Source organism: Clarias gariepinus, chromosome 1 (genome assembly GCF_024256425.1).
Source record: "Clarias gariepinus isolate MV-2021 ecotype Netherlands chromosome 1, CGAR_prim_01v2, whole genome shotgun sequence".
Lineage (NCBI taxonomy): Eukaryota > Metazoa > Chordata > Actinopteri > Siluriformes > Clariidae > Clarias > Clarias gariepinus.
This window is the reverse complement of record NC_071100.1, coordinates 38,291,445-38,310,158: the sequence shown is the minus strand read 5'-3', so window position 1 is coordinate 38,310,158 and position 18,714 is coordinate 38,291,445. Positions and strand designations below refer to the sequence as shown.

The following is an 18,714-nucleotide window of genomic DNA, read 5'->3' as shown; positions in this document are numbered from 1 at the left end:
GGATCCATGTCCCGTACCACATGATAGCACATCCATACTTAAACACGTCTTTAGGAATACAATCTGATTTCAAACCATCACTAGATAAATCTGATTTAAGTTTTTTTTTTTTTACTGTTCAGACTACATGAAATCAGTCTGATTCCAATCTGAATATGCCAATAATAGGATTTGGCCTGGCAGTCTGAACAAGGACTACTCACTGTAGTCTATAATCAATACTATAGAAACTACAGCACACGGTCAGCTCTTGAATATAAAACCGAAGCCGTGCTGCTATATAAAATTCATTAATACTTACAGTACTGACCAGAGTTAAGCATTCAACAAATGCTGTGGTAAAAGCTTTTATAATCTATTACATCATCTAATGGAATGGCAAAGTCTACATCAAAAAATTAGGGACAATGCAGGAGCATGAAGCTCCTTCAGTTACTGAGGGGAAGGTTTGGGGTAGAAATGATTTTTTCATTAGATAAAAGCTAAATGCAAGACTCAATCCGCTGCAGAAAGAATTAAAGGGTTTGTTTGGATTTGGACTGTAAACAGTGTCATAACAAGCTCTACTATTTCATCCAACACTAAATAGAACAGTTGGATTTGTAAAGCGATTTCAGGAATTCCCCGCCCCCTCCCCATTTCCAATCTTTATACAAACTCTGAAACATATGGTTTGGCTTTTCCATCCTATGTATTGCACTGCTAGATAAGACAATAGGGGGGGGGACAGAAAAACCCACAAAAATATAAAAATTAAATTTTACACAAAATTACATTTTTAGAAAAATGTTTGCTGATAATCTCCCAAATGGAATTGATTTGCCCCCATGTTCAGCATTTATTTCAAACTACCACTCACTTGCTAATCCTAAACATTCTCCTTAAGAAAAAAAAAGAAAAGAAAGTTTATCAATCTTTTGTAATAAATGCATTTTAATAGTTTTTCATGTCATTTTCCAAAACAATAAATCCATACAGTAAGTATCCACTTAAAGGTTTACTAGAATAGTCAGATGCAAAAATTCTTTTTTTTTTTTTTTCCCCAAACAACAATACAATCTTAGAGACAGGTTTACCACAAAGCGCATAAGTCACCAAATAAAAGCGTATAAAATTAAGGGCATGAAAGCAAGAGGAATAAACAATAAATGATCAGTTCTAAATAAAGTACTTTTTTTTTTTCATAACCATAGATGAGTGTGTCCATCCCACACAAGAGGTATTACTTTCATAGAAAGAATGGGATCACTTTGTTAATCATTAACAGACAGATTTCATACTTTTACACTTCATAACTTCATAAAGACAAGAAAAAAAAACAATACAAATGTGATAATACATTTGTGCATCAACAAATTAAACAACCAGACAACTCCCAAACAATTGAACAATTGTTCCCTTATGCAAATATTCTATGGCAAATAAATTACTTGCTATTGTGCTCCGAGTCGGTGTGCATGCCTACCTACGCCTTCATTTAAAAGGAAAAACTAGAGACAAATAATACACTGTAATTACACTGTTTCTGTTACACAAAGGAAAAGACCAGCATTTGCAGATTAACTATTCATGATAAGGATATGCTCCTTCACTTGGCCAGGGAAAATAATCAGTCAGTCATCAGCCAGGAAGATAATAAGGGACACTCCTTCTGAAAAACAGCTCCTGTCTGTTTCTTCCAAAACACTGAAATTTGTGCATTACAGAGTTTTAAATTGCAGACCATGCTCATAAGCCGTCTTTCTGTGCAAAACAAAACAAAACAAAAAAAAAAACTACCTATATTTATCTATAGACCTAAAGGTTTCTTAAATCTTAAAACTAAAACTGCTTTATACTAATAAACTAAGGTTAAAGCTACAAATCAGAACACATTAGGACTAGTCGTCTTGGGAAATCAAAATCCATTAGCAACTCGGGTCTATTTCTTTGCTTAGACAAATTAAGGAGGGTGAGTTACCTGCAGTGCAGTTCAAAAACACTCAAGTCTTATTTTTAGTCTCATGATGAAAAAAGAAAAAAGCTTTTAAAGCGTTCCTGCAAAAAAAGACTACTGAAAAGCTTCCAGCAATAAGGCCATCCCTTCATTAACTGCAAGCTGATCCGTGGCGCTCTCTTGGCTGCTGCTGAAAGTGCGATCGGTAAGGCGTTATAGAAAGCAGCCAGACAATGAAACTGTTAATGAGTGGAAAACACCTGGAAAACAGATGGAAGCCTTGCTCAGTGGGGCTCAGGGCTTTTCCAGCAGAACTACACGCCTAAATGCACCATCGGACTGAAGGCGCTGTGAAACGATAAACCAGCGAGCGATTAACCACCGGCCAAGGCTGACTTTGATAGCAGCATCAGCATTCAAGAGAGCGTCTAATCAAATCTCATCACAGACACACAATCAGACAGGAATTCTTTTACCGCATATTAGAGGCAGTGCATGTTAGTCATTAGAATTAACTTACCACTAAATAGTTATTTATTAGAGAACAAAATAAATTAGCATTTGTAAATAAATATCTGTTAATTAGATCTTTGATCCTACATGTTCTCCCACATGACTAATTTCCTGTTTCCTACTAAACACACACACACACACACACTGTGTCATTGTACCCACACGGTAACTGGTAAGCGCTGAGGCCACAGGACTGTAAACACCAGCCTACGCTGGACCACCACAGCAGGAATGAATACCTTCGCTGGTCCCGGAGGGCCAAACCAAAAAAAAAAAAAAAAAAAACACCTTGTTAAATTGTCCATCATTATCATAAAGACCAGAACTAAGGCTATGATACCCTTATTTTAAGTAATTACCATACATTCTGGTATACACACACACACACACACACACACACACACACACACACACACACACACTTACATACACAAACTGAAAACTGGGAAATAAGAGTATCTATTTAGAAGCCTTAACACTCGGGCAGGCCTTAGATATCCCTGATGTGTGTGATAATGAGGGGAAAAACTGTTCCATCACCTTTTCAACATGGTCAACCCCACAATTCAACATGGACATTAGATTAAAGAGGGGCGACGAGGCATCGTTTAGTTCTTAGATGTGCAGATGGATTTTATATAATCCTTTATGACAGAATACGCCTCAGCTGGTTAGAGTTCAGCTACAGGAAACAGGTACTTTTGGATTTGTGAAGACTACACACGAATCTTACAGGAATAATCACTTTGGTCCGTATGATGGTGGACAGACAGTGACGGAGAGCTTGCTGAGCCTTATGAGAGCAAGTCGTCTGGGTTGATCGCAGGGATGGGCTGCCTCCAGAAACAAAACGAGCTGAACTCTGGAAAGCTGAATGCCGAGCTCTGTTCTTTGTTCATCAGTGGAAACACATGCTCCACCAATTCGCTCAGCCTGCTGTACCTGCACAGATAAAACAACACACACACACATAAAGACACCTCGCCTTCCAGAAGATAACATAACCTAGAAATGCTATAGAAATCATGAAAGTCATTTAGCAGATGCACAGAGAAAAATAAGCTTAACCTGTTTAAATCCTAGCTTGTTACTCAGCGATCTGCTTTAAAGCACAGTAATTCGGTATGTGCAATGAATTATTTAGGTGTCTACAGTGAAACTAATAAAAAAAAAAAAAATCTGTACAACAAAAATTATAATCATAACTTGACCTTGCATATCTGGTGCATATGCAATCCACAATCCAGCGCATGCTTGTTTGTGTAATAGTTTTCAGCAAAATAAGTGCTTTGAATGTATGAATATTTGGTCTGAAAAATGATGTACTCTCAAGCTGTGCTCTTATAAACACCAAAGAGATAAAATGTTACCTATACAAGGTGTAGCAAGAATTTTGCTAGATAAAATTTAAGATAAAAAAAGTCAAAATCATTGTACTGAAAACCTTTAAAATTAAAACATTTAGTGTAATATACAGTAGGTTTTTAAGTCGGATTTAACTAGGTTAACTGGATTCCTTGCGGTCTCAATCCAACAAAGTGAGTAGAAAGATGCAGTCAATTTAACTTGAATAAACCTTATTCGTTTGTTACTAAAAAATAACAGGGTTACAAAACGAGGAACACTAAATCCTAAATGCCGTAAACAGCCTTAACTGGGTTCTAAGGGTTAATTCGATTGCAGCACTGCAGATGTATAACGTGGGAATGCTTACGAGGTTTTGTTTCCTTTGGTCTGCTCTTGAATGAGCTCTCCTTTAGGGTTGACGGTGAAGATCCTGCAAACGGGCACACCAACCTCTTTATAGGCAAAAACATCCTGTTAAAGAAAAAAAGGCGAGCCAGACTTACATGACAGAATATGGAAAATTACAAAACATCTTTCCACCAAGTACATAAACAAGACACATTTCGGACAGAAAAACTGACGTAATCATGTCGGCGAAAGGTGGCAATAATTTTTGACACCCTCCACCCAGGCAGAGTATCGCCAACGCGAGGACTCTTATGGTCACGATGATGAGTACGATATTTTATCACTTTATCTATGTGCTCAATAACTGCTCATCTTATCCTGTAAATTATCCTAAAACAAGCAGTATTCTAAACTGAGGTTGTGCTTTTTACCTCCTTAATGAATGTCTGAAGAAGAAAATACAAAAGAACACTGAGTGACTGAATCTTGCTCCTTGGAAGTGCTGCCATGTGTCTTATAAGCATTCTGCCCCCTGCAGGCAATTACAAGTACTCCACATGTGCAACTGTCTCCCCATAACACTCCCAATATTATAAATATATCCATTACACTTGACAGCACCAAATACAGCCTTTGCCATAAGCAATATTTGAACTGTCAAATTTAATTATGATACACTGCCATATTGTTTTTTTTTTTTTTTTCAATCATCCTGCCACCCTGCTGACGCTGTTGCATGACGGACGACACACACCTCAATCCTGAATCCATGCATCGTAGTTGCCACCGGCAGGCAATAAAAATGCAAACAGAGTCGAGAACAATTCAACTCACGTTGGCCCTGTTTCCGAACGCAGCATAAAAGGGATGTTTGTTGGACTGGAACAAGTTCTTGATGTCAGTAAGACATTCTATCTTGAAAATCTCTGGCTTTTTCTCAATCACCTCTCTGTAAAAAAAAAAAAAAAAAAAAAAGAAGAACAAGAAAAAATGAACATAAATCTCAGTACACTTACAACTCATCATGATACATGTTGACAATACTATATAAGAGTAATTTAAATTTTCCTTGTTAAAAAAAAAGACTCTTAATTTGGTTATTTGCCAATTCCCACTCACTAGCGCTCTCTAATCCCTAGCACTTGTTTCACAATCAGACAGCTGCAACATGCTTTAAGGAAAGCCCTAAATGCCCTTTTCTACATACACCAAGCTTTCACATGCTCAACTGTTTAGTCTTGCTATCGAGGAAAAGTAGAGGTGCACAAACACAAATTTGCAATCATAGTGCAAACTTTTTTTTTTTTTGGTCTCAGCAGCCATGAGGTACCTGTGAAATGCGGAGAAGAGGCTGCTGGGAGAAAGCATGAGGGGTCCCTGGGGGAGAATAGTGCCGCCGTCATTCACCCACTGCAGATAACCACGAGTCATATCGGCCATGCCGATAGCTCTCGCTGAACAATACAGAAACTTATAGCCATTCCTGCACGGCACAACAGAACCAGGATTTAAAACATGATCATACAAATCAATGTGAAAATTTTTATGAAGTGTTAAAGTCCAAAAAAAGTAATTCATCCGTGATGAACTCACTCGGCTACAGAGTGGTAAAGCTTTGCAATGCCTTGGTGTGTCCAGTCCTTCCCCAGTTGAGGCAGGATCTGCCCAAACACGTCTGATCTATAAACACGCAGACAAAAAGTCAGCAAAGCAACCAGAGCTTGGTATCTAAATATAACCACAAAAGTGCCACCTTCTTGAAGAATAAAAAAAAATCAAAGACATCTCGCTCTTTGGATGAGGCTTAAACCATGTAATCTGCTAACGAGGAACCTCTCCCTGATTTAAACATATTATCTGGTGCATAGCCCAGGTAGGAGTGCAGAAAAGCGGAATTTAAATTGGCTCATTATGGTGACGTCCTCCGCCAGGTTTGAATCCATGGCCTTGCTCTTGCCACACTGATGTTACAGAAATAATAAGTGCCACTCATGTTTCTTTCTTTTCTTTTTTTCAGTTGCCAAGTTGCCAGCTCCCCGTTCAGTGGGAACATAGACAAAGGAACTCTCTTTTTTCTTTTTTTTCTTTTTTAAATATATGAATGCTCATCACATCTACCACTACTGCAGTTAAAACTCTTAAACCCCAGACAGGTCTTAAGCTAATTTTAGTGCGGCATGCACCATCAAACTCAGCACTATTCAGTAAGACAGTATCCATTAGACTGAGCAAACAGGTGAAAACACTTCTCTGAAATTACAAGCTGCAGTGTAGTGAGCTGGTATTCATTCACGCATCGCTTTCAACATGACTTTTAATTTCCGACTGATTGGCTTTTCCATGTAAATACATCTAGCGCCAGTATATTTCACACACAGCACAGAAAAAAATAATAATAATAAGCAAATAAAATAAATAAATAAACAAACAAATAAAATAAAGCAATAACACTACATTTTATCATGCTCTCCACAATAAAACACAGAGGCAGCTTTGACTGCCACTGAGACCCTGAAGAACCTACTTTGTAATGGTTCCATCAATGTCAGAAATGATGACCTTGTCGTTCCAGTGCCAAAGGTAGATGGTGCCATCACAGCGGCATGTGCCCTGGTACTGGGTGGTTATGCTGAAGGTGACATCATTAGGCCCTTCCTTCAGCTTTAGTTTGGCCTGCAGGACAGAGGTATTCTTTACATGATATTTATACTGCGAGTGTACACTCAATACTCAAACAGGGCTGGGCAAAACAGTATGAAATGTTACGCTCTAAACTTCCTACATGAAGCACATAGGCAAATAGCTATAGTCCCTAATTACAGCTATACTAAAACTACTAATGTAATCATCTTTAAAAGTTAATTGGTTGAGATGATTTGAAGCCAGGAGAGGGAGCTCTCATCAAAAAATTGGACATTACACAATCCTTTCTAAAAAGATTTACTGTGCTGCATATTAGTCTGAATAACAGCAGCAAAAGCATGTGGAATAGATAACTTATTTTCACAGAAAAGCCTTTAATGGGGCATTAGATGAAGATCTTGTTCCTTTCAGGATTCTGAAGAACCATTTGATGTATTGATTAGAAAAGCCTAAAAGGCTGGAGCTTTTTAACACCCATTAACACAGGAGCTATGGGATAAGAGCAAATGGATTTTCCTTCTCATAACAATAACTCTTTTTAAGCTTTGTTTTGCCCAGGGAGATACTATAATTTAAGTGATTAACGAAAAAACAAATTTACAAAGTCTTTAAGTTTTATAGGAATCACAGTGAAACACTCTCTGTAGGTGGTTAAATGTAGTAAAAGCTGTCTTGTTCTAATGACTTTCTATTAATAACCACTGAGACATTCAGGTAGCTGTTGTCAGTAAGCTTTAACTGTGGACATTTAAGGTTATGATGAGTAAACATGTTTGCCAAAAGGGTCGATTGCTTGGCATGTCAAATGGCCATCTCCTATGAGAGAAAGTGGTTTTCGGCCACATTTCATGACGGAGAATTTTGTATGAAACAGGTCACGATTTATTTAATTGAAAAGGGATATCATTGATGTCTGTTGTCAAAAACCTGTTCAGATGTTACAGAGACATAAACAGCTAATAAGATCATAACCTCTATGGTGACCCCATTTACTGCTTGTTTCCATGGTTACAGCCACTTCACTAATTAGTGGGGTTAGCCTTAGGATTATGGGTAGTTGTAGCTCACCAGGACCAGCTAAAGAAAACTATTACTAATAAGACCAATTTACATCAAGACATCAATGAATTGGATTGATAAATGAATGACATACAAAGCGTAACATTTTTGCAGTTTCAACTAGCTGAAATATAGCCTCGCTCATATCAGGAAAGCAGTGAAGGTAAAGGAGACTCACAATCTGATCGGAAGACAGGCGCAGAGACTTCCTGTAGGAGAGTGTGCTAGGTTGAGTCTGGGGTTGGGGCTCAGTCAGAGACACGCGCTCCAGAGAGGCAGCTGCTGCACTCACCTCCTTTCCTTCCTCATCGCTGGACGATTCTCTGGACTCCACTCTGTACAAACAGCAATCATTTGGTCAGAGAACAATATTTACAAGCGCTCCCTCATTCCTCATTCAGTTTAAAGTGAGCTTAAGTCTAAAAGAATCTAGGCTGGCAAACTGCCTGGCAAATCTAAGAAACTTTCAGTCAGTCAGCGGCTTGGGAAAAATTATAGTGAATTAATGTTTACATTTATGGCGTTTGGCAGACGCCCTTCTCCAGAGCATCCTACATTTATTTCATTTTTTTTTTTTTCAAAAGAGCAGATGCAGGTTAAGGCAGCGCTGGCTGCTTGGCGGTGCTGGGTTTTGGATTTACAACTTCCCTATCAGTTGTTTAATCAGATCTTAGCCACTGAGCTACCGGTGCATACTTCTCCTTAACAGTTAGCACAATGTGATACATCTGGTTTGCACTTTCACTTTTACCTGGGTGTGTGTGTGTAATGAACCAAACTAAAAACCTGCCCTTTAACCCACATAAACAGCAAGTTATATGACAGGATGTCTTACTTGCAGGGATCGTTTTCCAAGGTGGCTTCTCCCTCTTTCAGTTGCTCCTCCTTCATCTCCAGTTTTCCTAGATTTTCAGACTAAATAAAATAAAAAAACAGAAATGAGATGGCTGCTTATAACACAATCAAATAACCCATAAAGCACAAACTAATTTTTTTTTTCTTCCTTTTTTTTTATTTGTTGTTTGGTCTTGCAAAACCTGCAACACAAAAGACCCAAGAGAATGAGAGCACAAGCTGTTTGTAAATCAACAGCCTTTCAATTTGTTCCTGATGAAAAGTCTTGAGAGTAATGAGCTGCCTGCTCTGTTTATATCCATCATCACTGAGCCTGTAAACCTCCACACTCCATGGAGTCCTAATTACTGAACTGCAGGATGGAGGGAGACACTGAGTCAGGCACTGTGATGTGCGAGCAATTGAAAATTGCTTCAGAGCAAATAAAAGAGTTTCAGATGCTAACAAACACATCACTCATTGCGCTGCACTAAGAGTTACAGAAACGACGCTACTATTAGCAGAAAAACAACTAGCCTAGTAAAGCAAGAGAGCCAAGAACTCATCTACAGGCTACTAGATCGAGGAGCATTTCAGAAAAACAAAGATATGACAGTGAATGTTGAGTGGATTACAGTTGGATAATACATTACTCTGTATAGTATTTAAAACATAATATGATCGGTTCAAGTCCAGAAATAACTAGTACCCAGATTGGCCCGACTGGGGCAAAATAAAGTATAATCACACCGAAAATTTTACAAGTCTAAACTTTAAAAGGAACTGGTTTTGCTTAATCCAATCGAACTTCACACAAACTTCATTGTGTGTGTGTGTGTGAGAACAATACCAAAAAACCCCTCGGGAGCGGGTTTAATCTCTGCTTAAAGGGGTCATACAGGCCTACATGCACTTTTTTAAGCCGTTTGGACTGAACTGTGTGTTAGGAGAGTGCGTACACAACCGCTCTACGATGATAAAGAGCCCCCCAGTGGTTTTCTTTTCATTTATTACAATAACACGCCCCTTCTGAAATCAGGCCAATCGCAAATGCCTGTCGATGTGACGCCACACCACAAGAGGCCGCTCCTACACTAGTTGATTGACACTGGTGTTTTAGCAAAGACCCGCCCCGAGTGAGAAGAAGCTGTCGGCCATTGTTTTTCGCCACTAGAGCAAAATGGCGCCTAAGCGAGTGTTGTGTACAGTTGTTGGGTGTAATAGCGAACACAGCAGTCGTCATTTACTACCTAGGGTTAGTGACCTAGGGTACCTACCTCGGGTTAGGTATCTGAGCCACTGAGGACGCAGTGGCTGAATTTAGTTTTTAAAGCTAATGTCCTCGCCGATTTAGTTAGATGCGTTCATGTTTGCGATAATAATTTTTCACCAGACTGCTTTATAAACGCGTGTCAATATAAAGCAGGTTTTACTAGGAAGCTGCTCCTAAAAAATGGATCTGTACTAACGCTTCGTGTTCCTGCTTCATCTTCACCAGGCTCGGTAAGTGTAATTCCTTTTACTATGACTCTTTGCAGATCGCCTTTTTAATAATCACGATGACTGCGGAGTGTGAGTTAACTTATACTCTCATAGAACATGGTTATGGCTTCTTCTCTATGCACATCCGTCTCTATATAATCTCTAATCGCCCGTTTATAATAAACAATGCATTAAGGTGATTGTCTAGTTGCAAACTGTGTACGTAGTCGGAAAACTATATTATGCTTACCTTTGTTACGTTAGATGGTTTATAACGATGTCTGTCGAAGATTAAGAAGTCATGTAAACACATCAGTAAACACATCGCGTCCGTATCTCTTTCGGTAAGCTTCTCCGCTTTTTGTTGTTGTTGCTCGCGGCAGCGCAACAGCCCGTTAATTCATGCCCATGCAGTGATGAGAAAGACAAATCGAGTCGATGCATGTCCATTCTTTTAATTTCTGCGTTGTCAGGCGATATTACAAACTTCCGCGTAGGTTCCGTACTTAAATCAAACCAAAAACGACTGAAGAAAACAGGCTCGGGCTCCATAATCCAGCGTTTTCCAGTTTGGACTGCATTACCCACAAAGCACTGCGTTGTGAGCAATGCTTTGTGGGTAATGCAGTCCAAAGCATTGGCCGCACTGGACTACACTTCCGTGGCTAAACCCTACATGTGTTGTGAAGACACGCCCCACAGAACTGGGGGGGGCGAGCTCAGCAGAGGTCATGAGCATTTAAATTAGCATGTACTGAAACAGGTTGCTGAGAACAGAGCAAGTTTTTACCAGGTAAAAGTAGTGTTTTTTTTTACACAATTCTTTTGAATTTTTAAGTCACCTATAATACAAACTTTTCATTAGGACCCTAAAGATCATATTAAGATTTAATGAAAAATGGGATGTGTAGGACTTTTAAAGCCAATGAAATTTTCCAAATAATGTGACCTTGTACACCAAGAGATCCTCCCTCAGCTCATTGCTCAGCCCCTCCCTTTTCACCCAGCTCGGCTACCTCCTAACAGTTAACCAAGCCTTCTTTATTTTACATATTAAACACTTAAACACACACAGTAGATTAGGTCAAAATAACTTGGAAATGCCTGAAATCGCTCATGACAAAGTAAATGAGTTAAAACGGGTGTTATTTCTCCTATAGTATTTTCCAGTCCCTTTCTACAGGCTTGATATTTAAAAAAGAGGAGGCAGAGAGAATAGAGGATCCATGCTCTGTATTATTCCAGTCTCATTATAGGAGATGACTTTAGTTTAATTGTGTTCAGTTGGCAAACTGTAGTTCTGCTCTCTGGAGCTGTGTGACTTGTCCTCATGTCCCTTTCTGTTTGGTTAGAGATCTCATCACATGGATGCCCGCATGGTCTGCCTGGGATCCGTGTGGTGACTGGGGACAGTTCCACTTTCTGCGAAGACTGTGCTTTCCTTGGCTGATTCAGACAGCTGTTCTCTGAGGACTTGTGATTTCAGTCGCTCGATAGTTCAGGATTGGAGTTTTCTACAGTCTACCTGAGCCTCCAAGAATGAACTGGTCTCCATTTCAACTTAAACACACCTCCTGTTATACTGAACTTCCAGTCTCGCACAGTATGAATACAGATTAATCATCGCTATCCGTTTCACCTAAATGAGGATGGGTTCCCTGTTGAGTCTGGTTCCTCTTAAAGTTTCTTACTATCGCCATCTCAGGGAGTTTTCCTTGCCACTGTCGCCATCGTCCTCGGCTTGCTCATCAGGGACTGTCTTATCATTTTGATTCATACATATTCACATTTTTTTAACTTAAACAATTCTTTTGAGTGTTTAAAGCTGCTTTGCGACAATGTCAATTGTTAAAAGCGCTATACAAATAAAATTGAATTTCAATTTATTGCACTACATGCTAAATACCAAAGTGTAACCTTTCTGTAAGAGATTTTTATAACCTTCTTCGTCTCCACATTTAGTAATAATTTGCTAATATTCTCGAGCTGACAGTATAAATTTAACAGCGTTACCTGTTTGATGGTACTGTCTGCTCTTTTCCTCCAGAACCACCAGCGGCCGGGCTTCTTTGGCATCCTTTCTTTAACCCAGGCTTCCTCTGTAGCCTTGGGCAAATTCTTCTGGAAAGCCTGCAAGCTTAAAATTAACGGTGCAGCTAATGTCCAATTGTAGTATCTGTTGGCAGAAGAAATGCATTGTAAATATTTTGTATGGACAAATAGGTTTAATTATAAAGATTTAAGAAGTTTTTAACATACTTTACTAAATGTTATTACCTGTTCCCTATTTTCACCACTAAATTAGGATTGTCTATAATGGCTGGATTCTCAGCAAATTCATTGTAAGTGATGATATGCTCCATAAACCTCTCTAAAAATAGAAAAGAAGGGGATATAATACAAACATTACCACTAGTTTAGCCAATTACAGAGAATACTAGTGATATAAGTGTACCTTTGGATATCTCTGCATTCTCACTAAGCCCCCCACACAGAGAGAGTGTGACGTCGGGCAGGTCAGACGCCGAGTCAGACAGACATTCTGTTCCGCTGTCAGCCGCAGCACTGCCCACTGACTGAGGGGACTGAGAACCCGAACGCATCCCTGAGTCTATCCAGTGCTTGGCGTCTACATCACTGCATACACACACACAAACACGGCTCTAAGTTTTCTTCTTAAACAAGTTTTAAAATAGATCCATGGTAAGTGCAGTCAGTGTGTTCACAGGCAGGCTAGCACTTAAAGTTCAAAAGCGTGATCCAGGATTCCCCTAAAAAAAAAAAATTCTACACGGCAGCTTTTATCTGCTACCTCGGATACCATTGCAAAAGACATGACATGGCGTTTTAACAAACCACAGGCTGCAAGTTATTAGCGGCTGTGTACCTCTTGGGAAAGTAGCGTGCGGCCACATCAGGCTCGAGCACACTCAAATCATCTAGGTAGATGTCCTCGGGCCCCTGGTGCTGACTTCTCTTTGGTACTCCTGAACAACAAACAGAAAAAAGCAATACGCTTAAAACTCTCAGCAACGCTCAGATCAGCATTTTTCCAGCATCACTTTTAATAAACATCATGAACTTAACAAAACAAAGGAACATCAACCCAGAGCACACAAAATTTAGAACACAACAAAGAGATTACAATCAGTTCACCTTTCTTCTTAGAAGGAGAGTCTGTCTTTGGGCAGACATCCACCATGGCTCCACCTTGAGTGCAGGGAGCAGCAGCAGTATGGGGCTCTGTGGGTGTGGAAGTGGTTACACAGTCAGAAGACATTAGCGGGGTGATCGGGGTAACTGGAGTTCGAGGCTCAGGCTTTACAACAGTGCATATGGGTGCAGGCTCCAGGATGTCTTTCACACCAGCCTCAGGCTCCATGGCCTCGGAGCTCAGGATCACCCGGAAGTGCGTGTTCTCTGATTGAGTTATGGTCACAGTCTTGGGCAGGTCCGTCTTGTCTTTTTTGGCCATCTAAACGCAATAATGTAAAGAAGTGCAGGACAAATAAGTAACCCATAAATTAAAATTAGGTAAAAAAAAAAAGAAAAAAAAAAGGTAAAATTCTTAACCTATATTTTTATCCTTAACCTAAAGCATATTGTTTAGTAAATACCTACAGGTTACTACAGGTTTTTATTAGAGATCAATTCAAATCTGGAATCAGTGACATTAACTGGGATTTTAATAGATAAACTTTCTTTCGGCTGCTCCCGTCGACCACAGTAGACCATCCAATCCACACACAAGTTGGCACAGGTTTTACGACGGATGCCCTTTCTGACATAACACTCCTGATTAGCTTCAACCCGGATCAAAAGATCCCCAAATCAACAAACAAGAGCCAACAAGGCAAATTAAAATGCAAGAGAAAAAGTAATAAATGTAAGACAGAGACAGTAGAGAGAGAGAGAAAGTAAACAACAGATAGAAACCATATACAGTTAGTACACAGTAAAACGAAACAACGTTCCTCCAGGACTAAGGTGCTACATGCAACATAAATTTACAACATAAATTAACTGAAAAACTAAACTAGCTAACTAAGAGGCCTAGTTAGCTGGCTAGCAGAGACAAGACAGATTGACCCAACATAAATTACAACATAAATTAACAAAAACTAACTAGCTAAGGAAGTTAACTGCTTCCATCATACCTACATGTATGTACAATGAGCGTGGATTTAAAATAGATCCATGGTAAGTGCTAATACCCTTCTTATTTTGTTATATTTTTCCCTTTTAACTTTTATATATTCTTATTTTATTGCACCTATATATTTGTAGATTATGTTCTTTTTTTAGTGCAATCGTTCCTTTTCAAGGTCATGAACAGCAGTACAAACATTTCACTGCATAGCATACAGTGTATCGTTGTGTACGTGAAAAAATTTAAAATTGATCTTGTCAGCTCTATTTTATTGGGCAGTAAAATCATCATACATGTTTTTATTTATTTTGGTCCAAGTTTACAGACCCTTTGTAATACCTCGTTTTTTAAAGCAGCTTGCCTATTTGTAAAAAATATAACATGACTGGGTACTTTTGTAAGAAAAATGATCTGATGCGTTTGTGAAATGCTGCTGCCAACCTAAAACTAATTTCCCAAAGTGCTTTCCTTATCTAAGACGACACCATTTTCCCAACTAACATTTTTTTATTTAAGACTGTCTTACTTTTCAAATATTTCAGTTACAATAAAGGCAGCAGAACCATCCATGAAACAAACCTGATCCTGTAATAACTTATGTTATAGCAACCATAAACCAGCCTCTTCTGTTTTCCTCTTCCTCATGAAGTTAATAAAACATAAGACATAAAACACAGCTTTGTACACCAAAATTAAAAATCTCTTTTTTTATAGAAAACTTCATGTTGCAAGACTGAATTTAAAGCAAGACAGAGACAGAGCTCCTGTAACTCTCTATTTGAAAAAAAATCTATCTAATGTAAAGATATTGCCTCCGCATTTATTCTCCTACTCTCAGCATCTGACTAAAGCATTATATGGTATAAAGGAAAAATCTTACAAAAATCTTCAAATACCATTTTTTATATTTTAGATTATATGGCGAAATTCCTTTTTCCTCCAAGTCTTCCTGAATTAGCTGCTACTAACAATTAAATATTACAACTAGCACATCAAGATAAACCTGTTTGCCATTCAGCTGGCACTAATATCAGTTATCTTATTACTAAAAACAAATAAAATAACTAAAACAAGACCAAGTGGGAATCAAGAATTAAGCAGCACATGGTACAAATCGTAGTATGAAACAAAACAATCAGTCATTTTAATATAAGCATGCTGATTAACACGAGATAATCGGAAATCGATTCAGTTTCGAGTCATGCTTCTTTTGTTTGGCAAATTCATGCACCGCCACACTGATCTAAAATCAATTCAATTTATTCATTTCCCCTTCCAACACCAATCCCCCCCCCCCAAATACTAGCGAAATACCGAAAATTGTGCAAATAAGAAGCCTGCGCCTACACAAGTCTCAAAGCACCATGAGCGCAAAGTAATCTTGAAAATCGAAGAAGCATTGTGTGTGTTAGAATTTGCGTGTACTCGCAGCCGCTCATTCCGCACGCTCGCTGTCAAGTTGAGTTTTTTTGAAAGGCCTAAAAAGTTGTCATTTCACTATAAGCCTACAGGTGGTACTGTATTTCACATATTTTGATCCGGTGTAGTAGGAGTGAATCATTTGATTTAAAATTTGCTTAGGAATAACTATTCTGGCAGATAACATAACAGGGAAAATGTGCCTTTTTGTTTAATTTATATTAATAGTTAAACTCCCTTATTTGAAGTTAGTTTGTATTGTTTAAATGCTGTCCCTGGGTTTTAAGTCAGAAAACTAATGTTATAAGGAATGGGCTACATTTAATTACTAGTGTTCAACTCAGCTGTGATGCTTTTTAATAAAGCTAAGGTATAAAACTTTTGAGTTGTGACTTTTTTTATTTATTTTTTTTTTTTTTAAAAGGTTCAACGTCTTAGAATAGAAGAAAATAAAAAAAATGTAATGTCGAATTAAGATGTTCATAAAATTGTGATTGTCTCGGTTAAGATTTGGTGTCCCACACATACCCTGGTGGGTTCTGGGAACCCGCCCCATGTCCACTGCATGTGAGACTCCATCTTCAGCATGCTGTCTGAGGGCCGAATCACCAGCTCAGAGTCGCTCTTGGGGGAGAATGGCTCAGACAACCCATGACTGCACATGAGCAAAACGAAAAACAGAGATAATCAAATTCCTGATACACGCGATGCGTCTCAGAGTATGTTTTTAATCATAAGAATGCATACTTGTATTTTGGGATTAAATGAATAGTTAGTTACCTGTCATTAGGTGACCAGTCTCCATCAGAAAAAGGATAGCTTTCCGGAGAATGACGAACAGCTACTTTAGGTTCAATCTCTTTTAAAGTGCTAATTGAAGACGATCTAAAATATGAAATTTACACACAAAAAAATAAGTTGATTTCATGTGCTGTCTTTTTTCTGTTAACTGAAAAGGACAGTTAATAAAAACTCTTAGTGTCGGCTCTAGTCACCGTGTGCTGGCAGTGGCTTCTTCATCAGTGCTCAGATCCATTTCGAAGATGTCGTCTGCGCTGGCAGAGGCACCAACAGAGGCGGGAGGAGTCAGCTCTTCACGCCGAGGGTCCACTTTATGCTTCCTTCTCCGCCTCTTTTTCTTCTTGGCTGTCCCTGTACTGGGAACTGGGGGCTCAGGAGGCTCCTCGAGGTCCTCATTGTCAAGGCCCTGACTCATAGCTCTTTCGCTCCCGACCCAGAACATGTGACTTTCAGTGGGGATAGGGGAGGTGGCCAGGTGAGCTGGGACGGTCTCCTAAATTGGAGAGAATGTCACTTTAGGTTTGAGGGAGAGATACTCACAAAATTATTCCTTAATAATACAAATAAAAATTTACACTTAAACACTTAAAGTGCTTTAAATAAATATATTTTTGTGGATGCAAATTAAGTCAAGCAATGAATTCCAGTTATGTAGGGAGGTTCCCAAAAAGAGTTTTTTTGTTTAGGTGTACAGTCTATTCTAGTAAAAAAATACTCACATCCTTTACCTCAATTTCCTGGACGAAAAAAGCTTCTCCGTTGTCCCCTAGCTTCATATGCAGATCCACAGGCTCTCCATTTATTTCTATGTCAATCTAAAGAAATTTAAAATTAAAATTTCATTACAACAGTCAGGCTTGAGCCCTTTCCATTCTATCCATTACTGTATACAATTGTATTATTACACTTTGTTTCAAAATGTGCTTGAACGGCAAGGCTAATTCTTTTGCTTTTGCTACACAATGATGACATTTGGTTTTGAAATCAATAGAATAATTTGAGACAACGGATCAGAATTTAAGCTTTCATTTCCTGATAATTATATCTAATATAAACATATTATACAAATTAGATGGAGAAATGTTCAGTGGCAAAGCAGCCGGTTTTTAGATAAGCAAAGTATTGGTACAGAGAGTCAATTGGAGTTGTTTTTCTTTTGGCTGCTCCCATTAGGAGTCTCTACAGCAAATCAAGGTCAAGGATTTGCCACCAAGGGGCAATCTGGTTCACATCCAGCTGCAACATACATTAAATAACAAAGGACAAAATAACACAATTTTAGCATTATAAATTTTCTTTTAGATATATTATTTTTCAAAAAACTTTGGTAAACTAGCTGTGCCTGTGATTTCATTCGTGTGGAATTTTGAAGTTGTATAGTTATTACAAATTGACAGATACTGTATACTTTAACTGGCCAGTATATTTTAAAACACAATTGCACACTAACAAGCGCATATTAAAAAAAGTACCATCTGTTGAACTTTGAAATGAACTAAAAATTTGTGAAACCATGAAGTGTGCGGAATGAAGGTGGGAGATCATCGTTTAAGTAGATTTCAACTGCACACTCGTAAGAGTGTATTTAAAAATAATGTGCAGCGCCATCTGTTGAATTTTAAGATGAATTAATGAATTATTTAGTATATGATATAAAGGCATTTTTTATAAAAAAATTTAAATTAGCATATTTTCTCTTCCTGTGGGCCGTCTGCAATGAAAAATCCTATGTGTGCTACCTCAAGCTTGGCCAAACTCACCTATAAATCCCCCATTTAAATTCGTTCAGTAGTTTTTAACCCGTGCACAAGCAGACAGACAAAAATTCCAAAACCATCCTAAGGTGTTCTATTACTTATCTTACATCCCCGCAAAATATTTATTTATATATTATATTAACAGACACACCAACTTTACAGTTTTATTATATGTGTAGATAACACTTAATGTTGAGCTACATATCCCTCGCCTGCACTAACTCCATCAAGCTTGCGACGCACTGCCTCACTGACACTTTTACAGGCTTTTGTTGCAGCTTCTTTTGGTTGTTTGTTTTGTGGGTTCTCCCTTCAGTCTCATCTTCAGCAAATGAAATGCATGCTCACTTTGGGTTGGCCAGTCTAATCCTTTATGATTTTCCCCTGATGAAGTCTTTTTTGTACTGGCTGTGTTTTGGGTCATT

The 18,714-nt window shown here is 38.5% G+C and overlaps 1 protein-coding gene across 1 annotated transcript in view; it reads right to left on the bottom strand.

Moving 5' to 3' along the window:
• Window positions 1–1,170: 1,170 nt before the first annotated feature.
• The window catches only part of lpin2 (lipin 2), a 32,749-nt gene continuing 15,205 nt past the window's right edge, over window positions 1,171–18,714 (bottom strand). The window contains exons 3-20 of the mRNA XM_053483578.1: window positions 17,261–17,347; window positions 16,727–17,025; window positions 16,512–16,616; window positions 16,260–16,386; window positions 13,319–13,637; window positions 13,050–13,149; window positions 12,618–12,799; window positions 12,440–12,533; window positions 12,176–12,338; window positions 8,682–8,761; window positions 8,025–8,181; window positions 6,669–6,817; window positions 5,738–5,824; window positions 5,475–5,627; window positions 4,979–5,093; window positions 4,164–4,267; window positions 3,183–3,391; window positions 1,171–2,693 (exon numbers count right to left, since the gene is read on the bottom strand). Coding sequence (XP_053339553.1) covers window positions 3,244–3,391; window positions 4,164–4,267; window positions 4,979–5,093; window positions 5,475–5,627; window positions 5,738–5,824; window positions 6,669–6,817; window positions 8,025–8,181; window positions 8,682–8,761; window positions 12,176–12,338; window positions 12,440–12,533; window positions 12,618–12,799; window positions 13,050–13,149; window positions 13,319–13,637; window positions 16,260–16,386; window positions 16,512–16,616; window positions 16,727–17,025; window positions 17,261–17,347 — 2,469 coding nt within the window. The 3' untranslated portion in view covers window positions 1,171–2,693; window positions 3,183–3,243. The remainder of the gene's footprint in view (window positions 2,694–3,182; window positions 3,392–4,163; window positions 4,268–4,978; window positions 5,094–5,474; window positions 5,628–5,737; window positions 5,825–6,668; window positions 6,818–8,024; window positions 8,182–8,681; window positions 8,762–12,175; window positions 12,339–12,439; window positions 12,534–12,617; window positions 12,800–13,049; window positions 13,150–13,318; window positions 13,638–16,259; window positions 16,387–16,511; window positions 16,617–16,726; window positions 17,026–17,260; window positions 17,348–18,714) is intronic.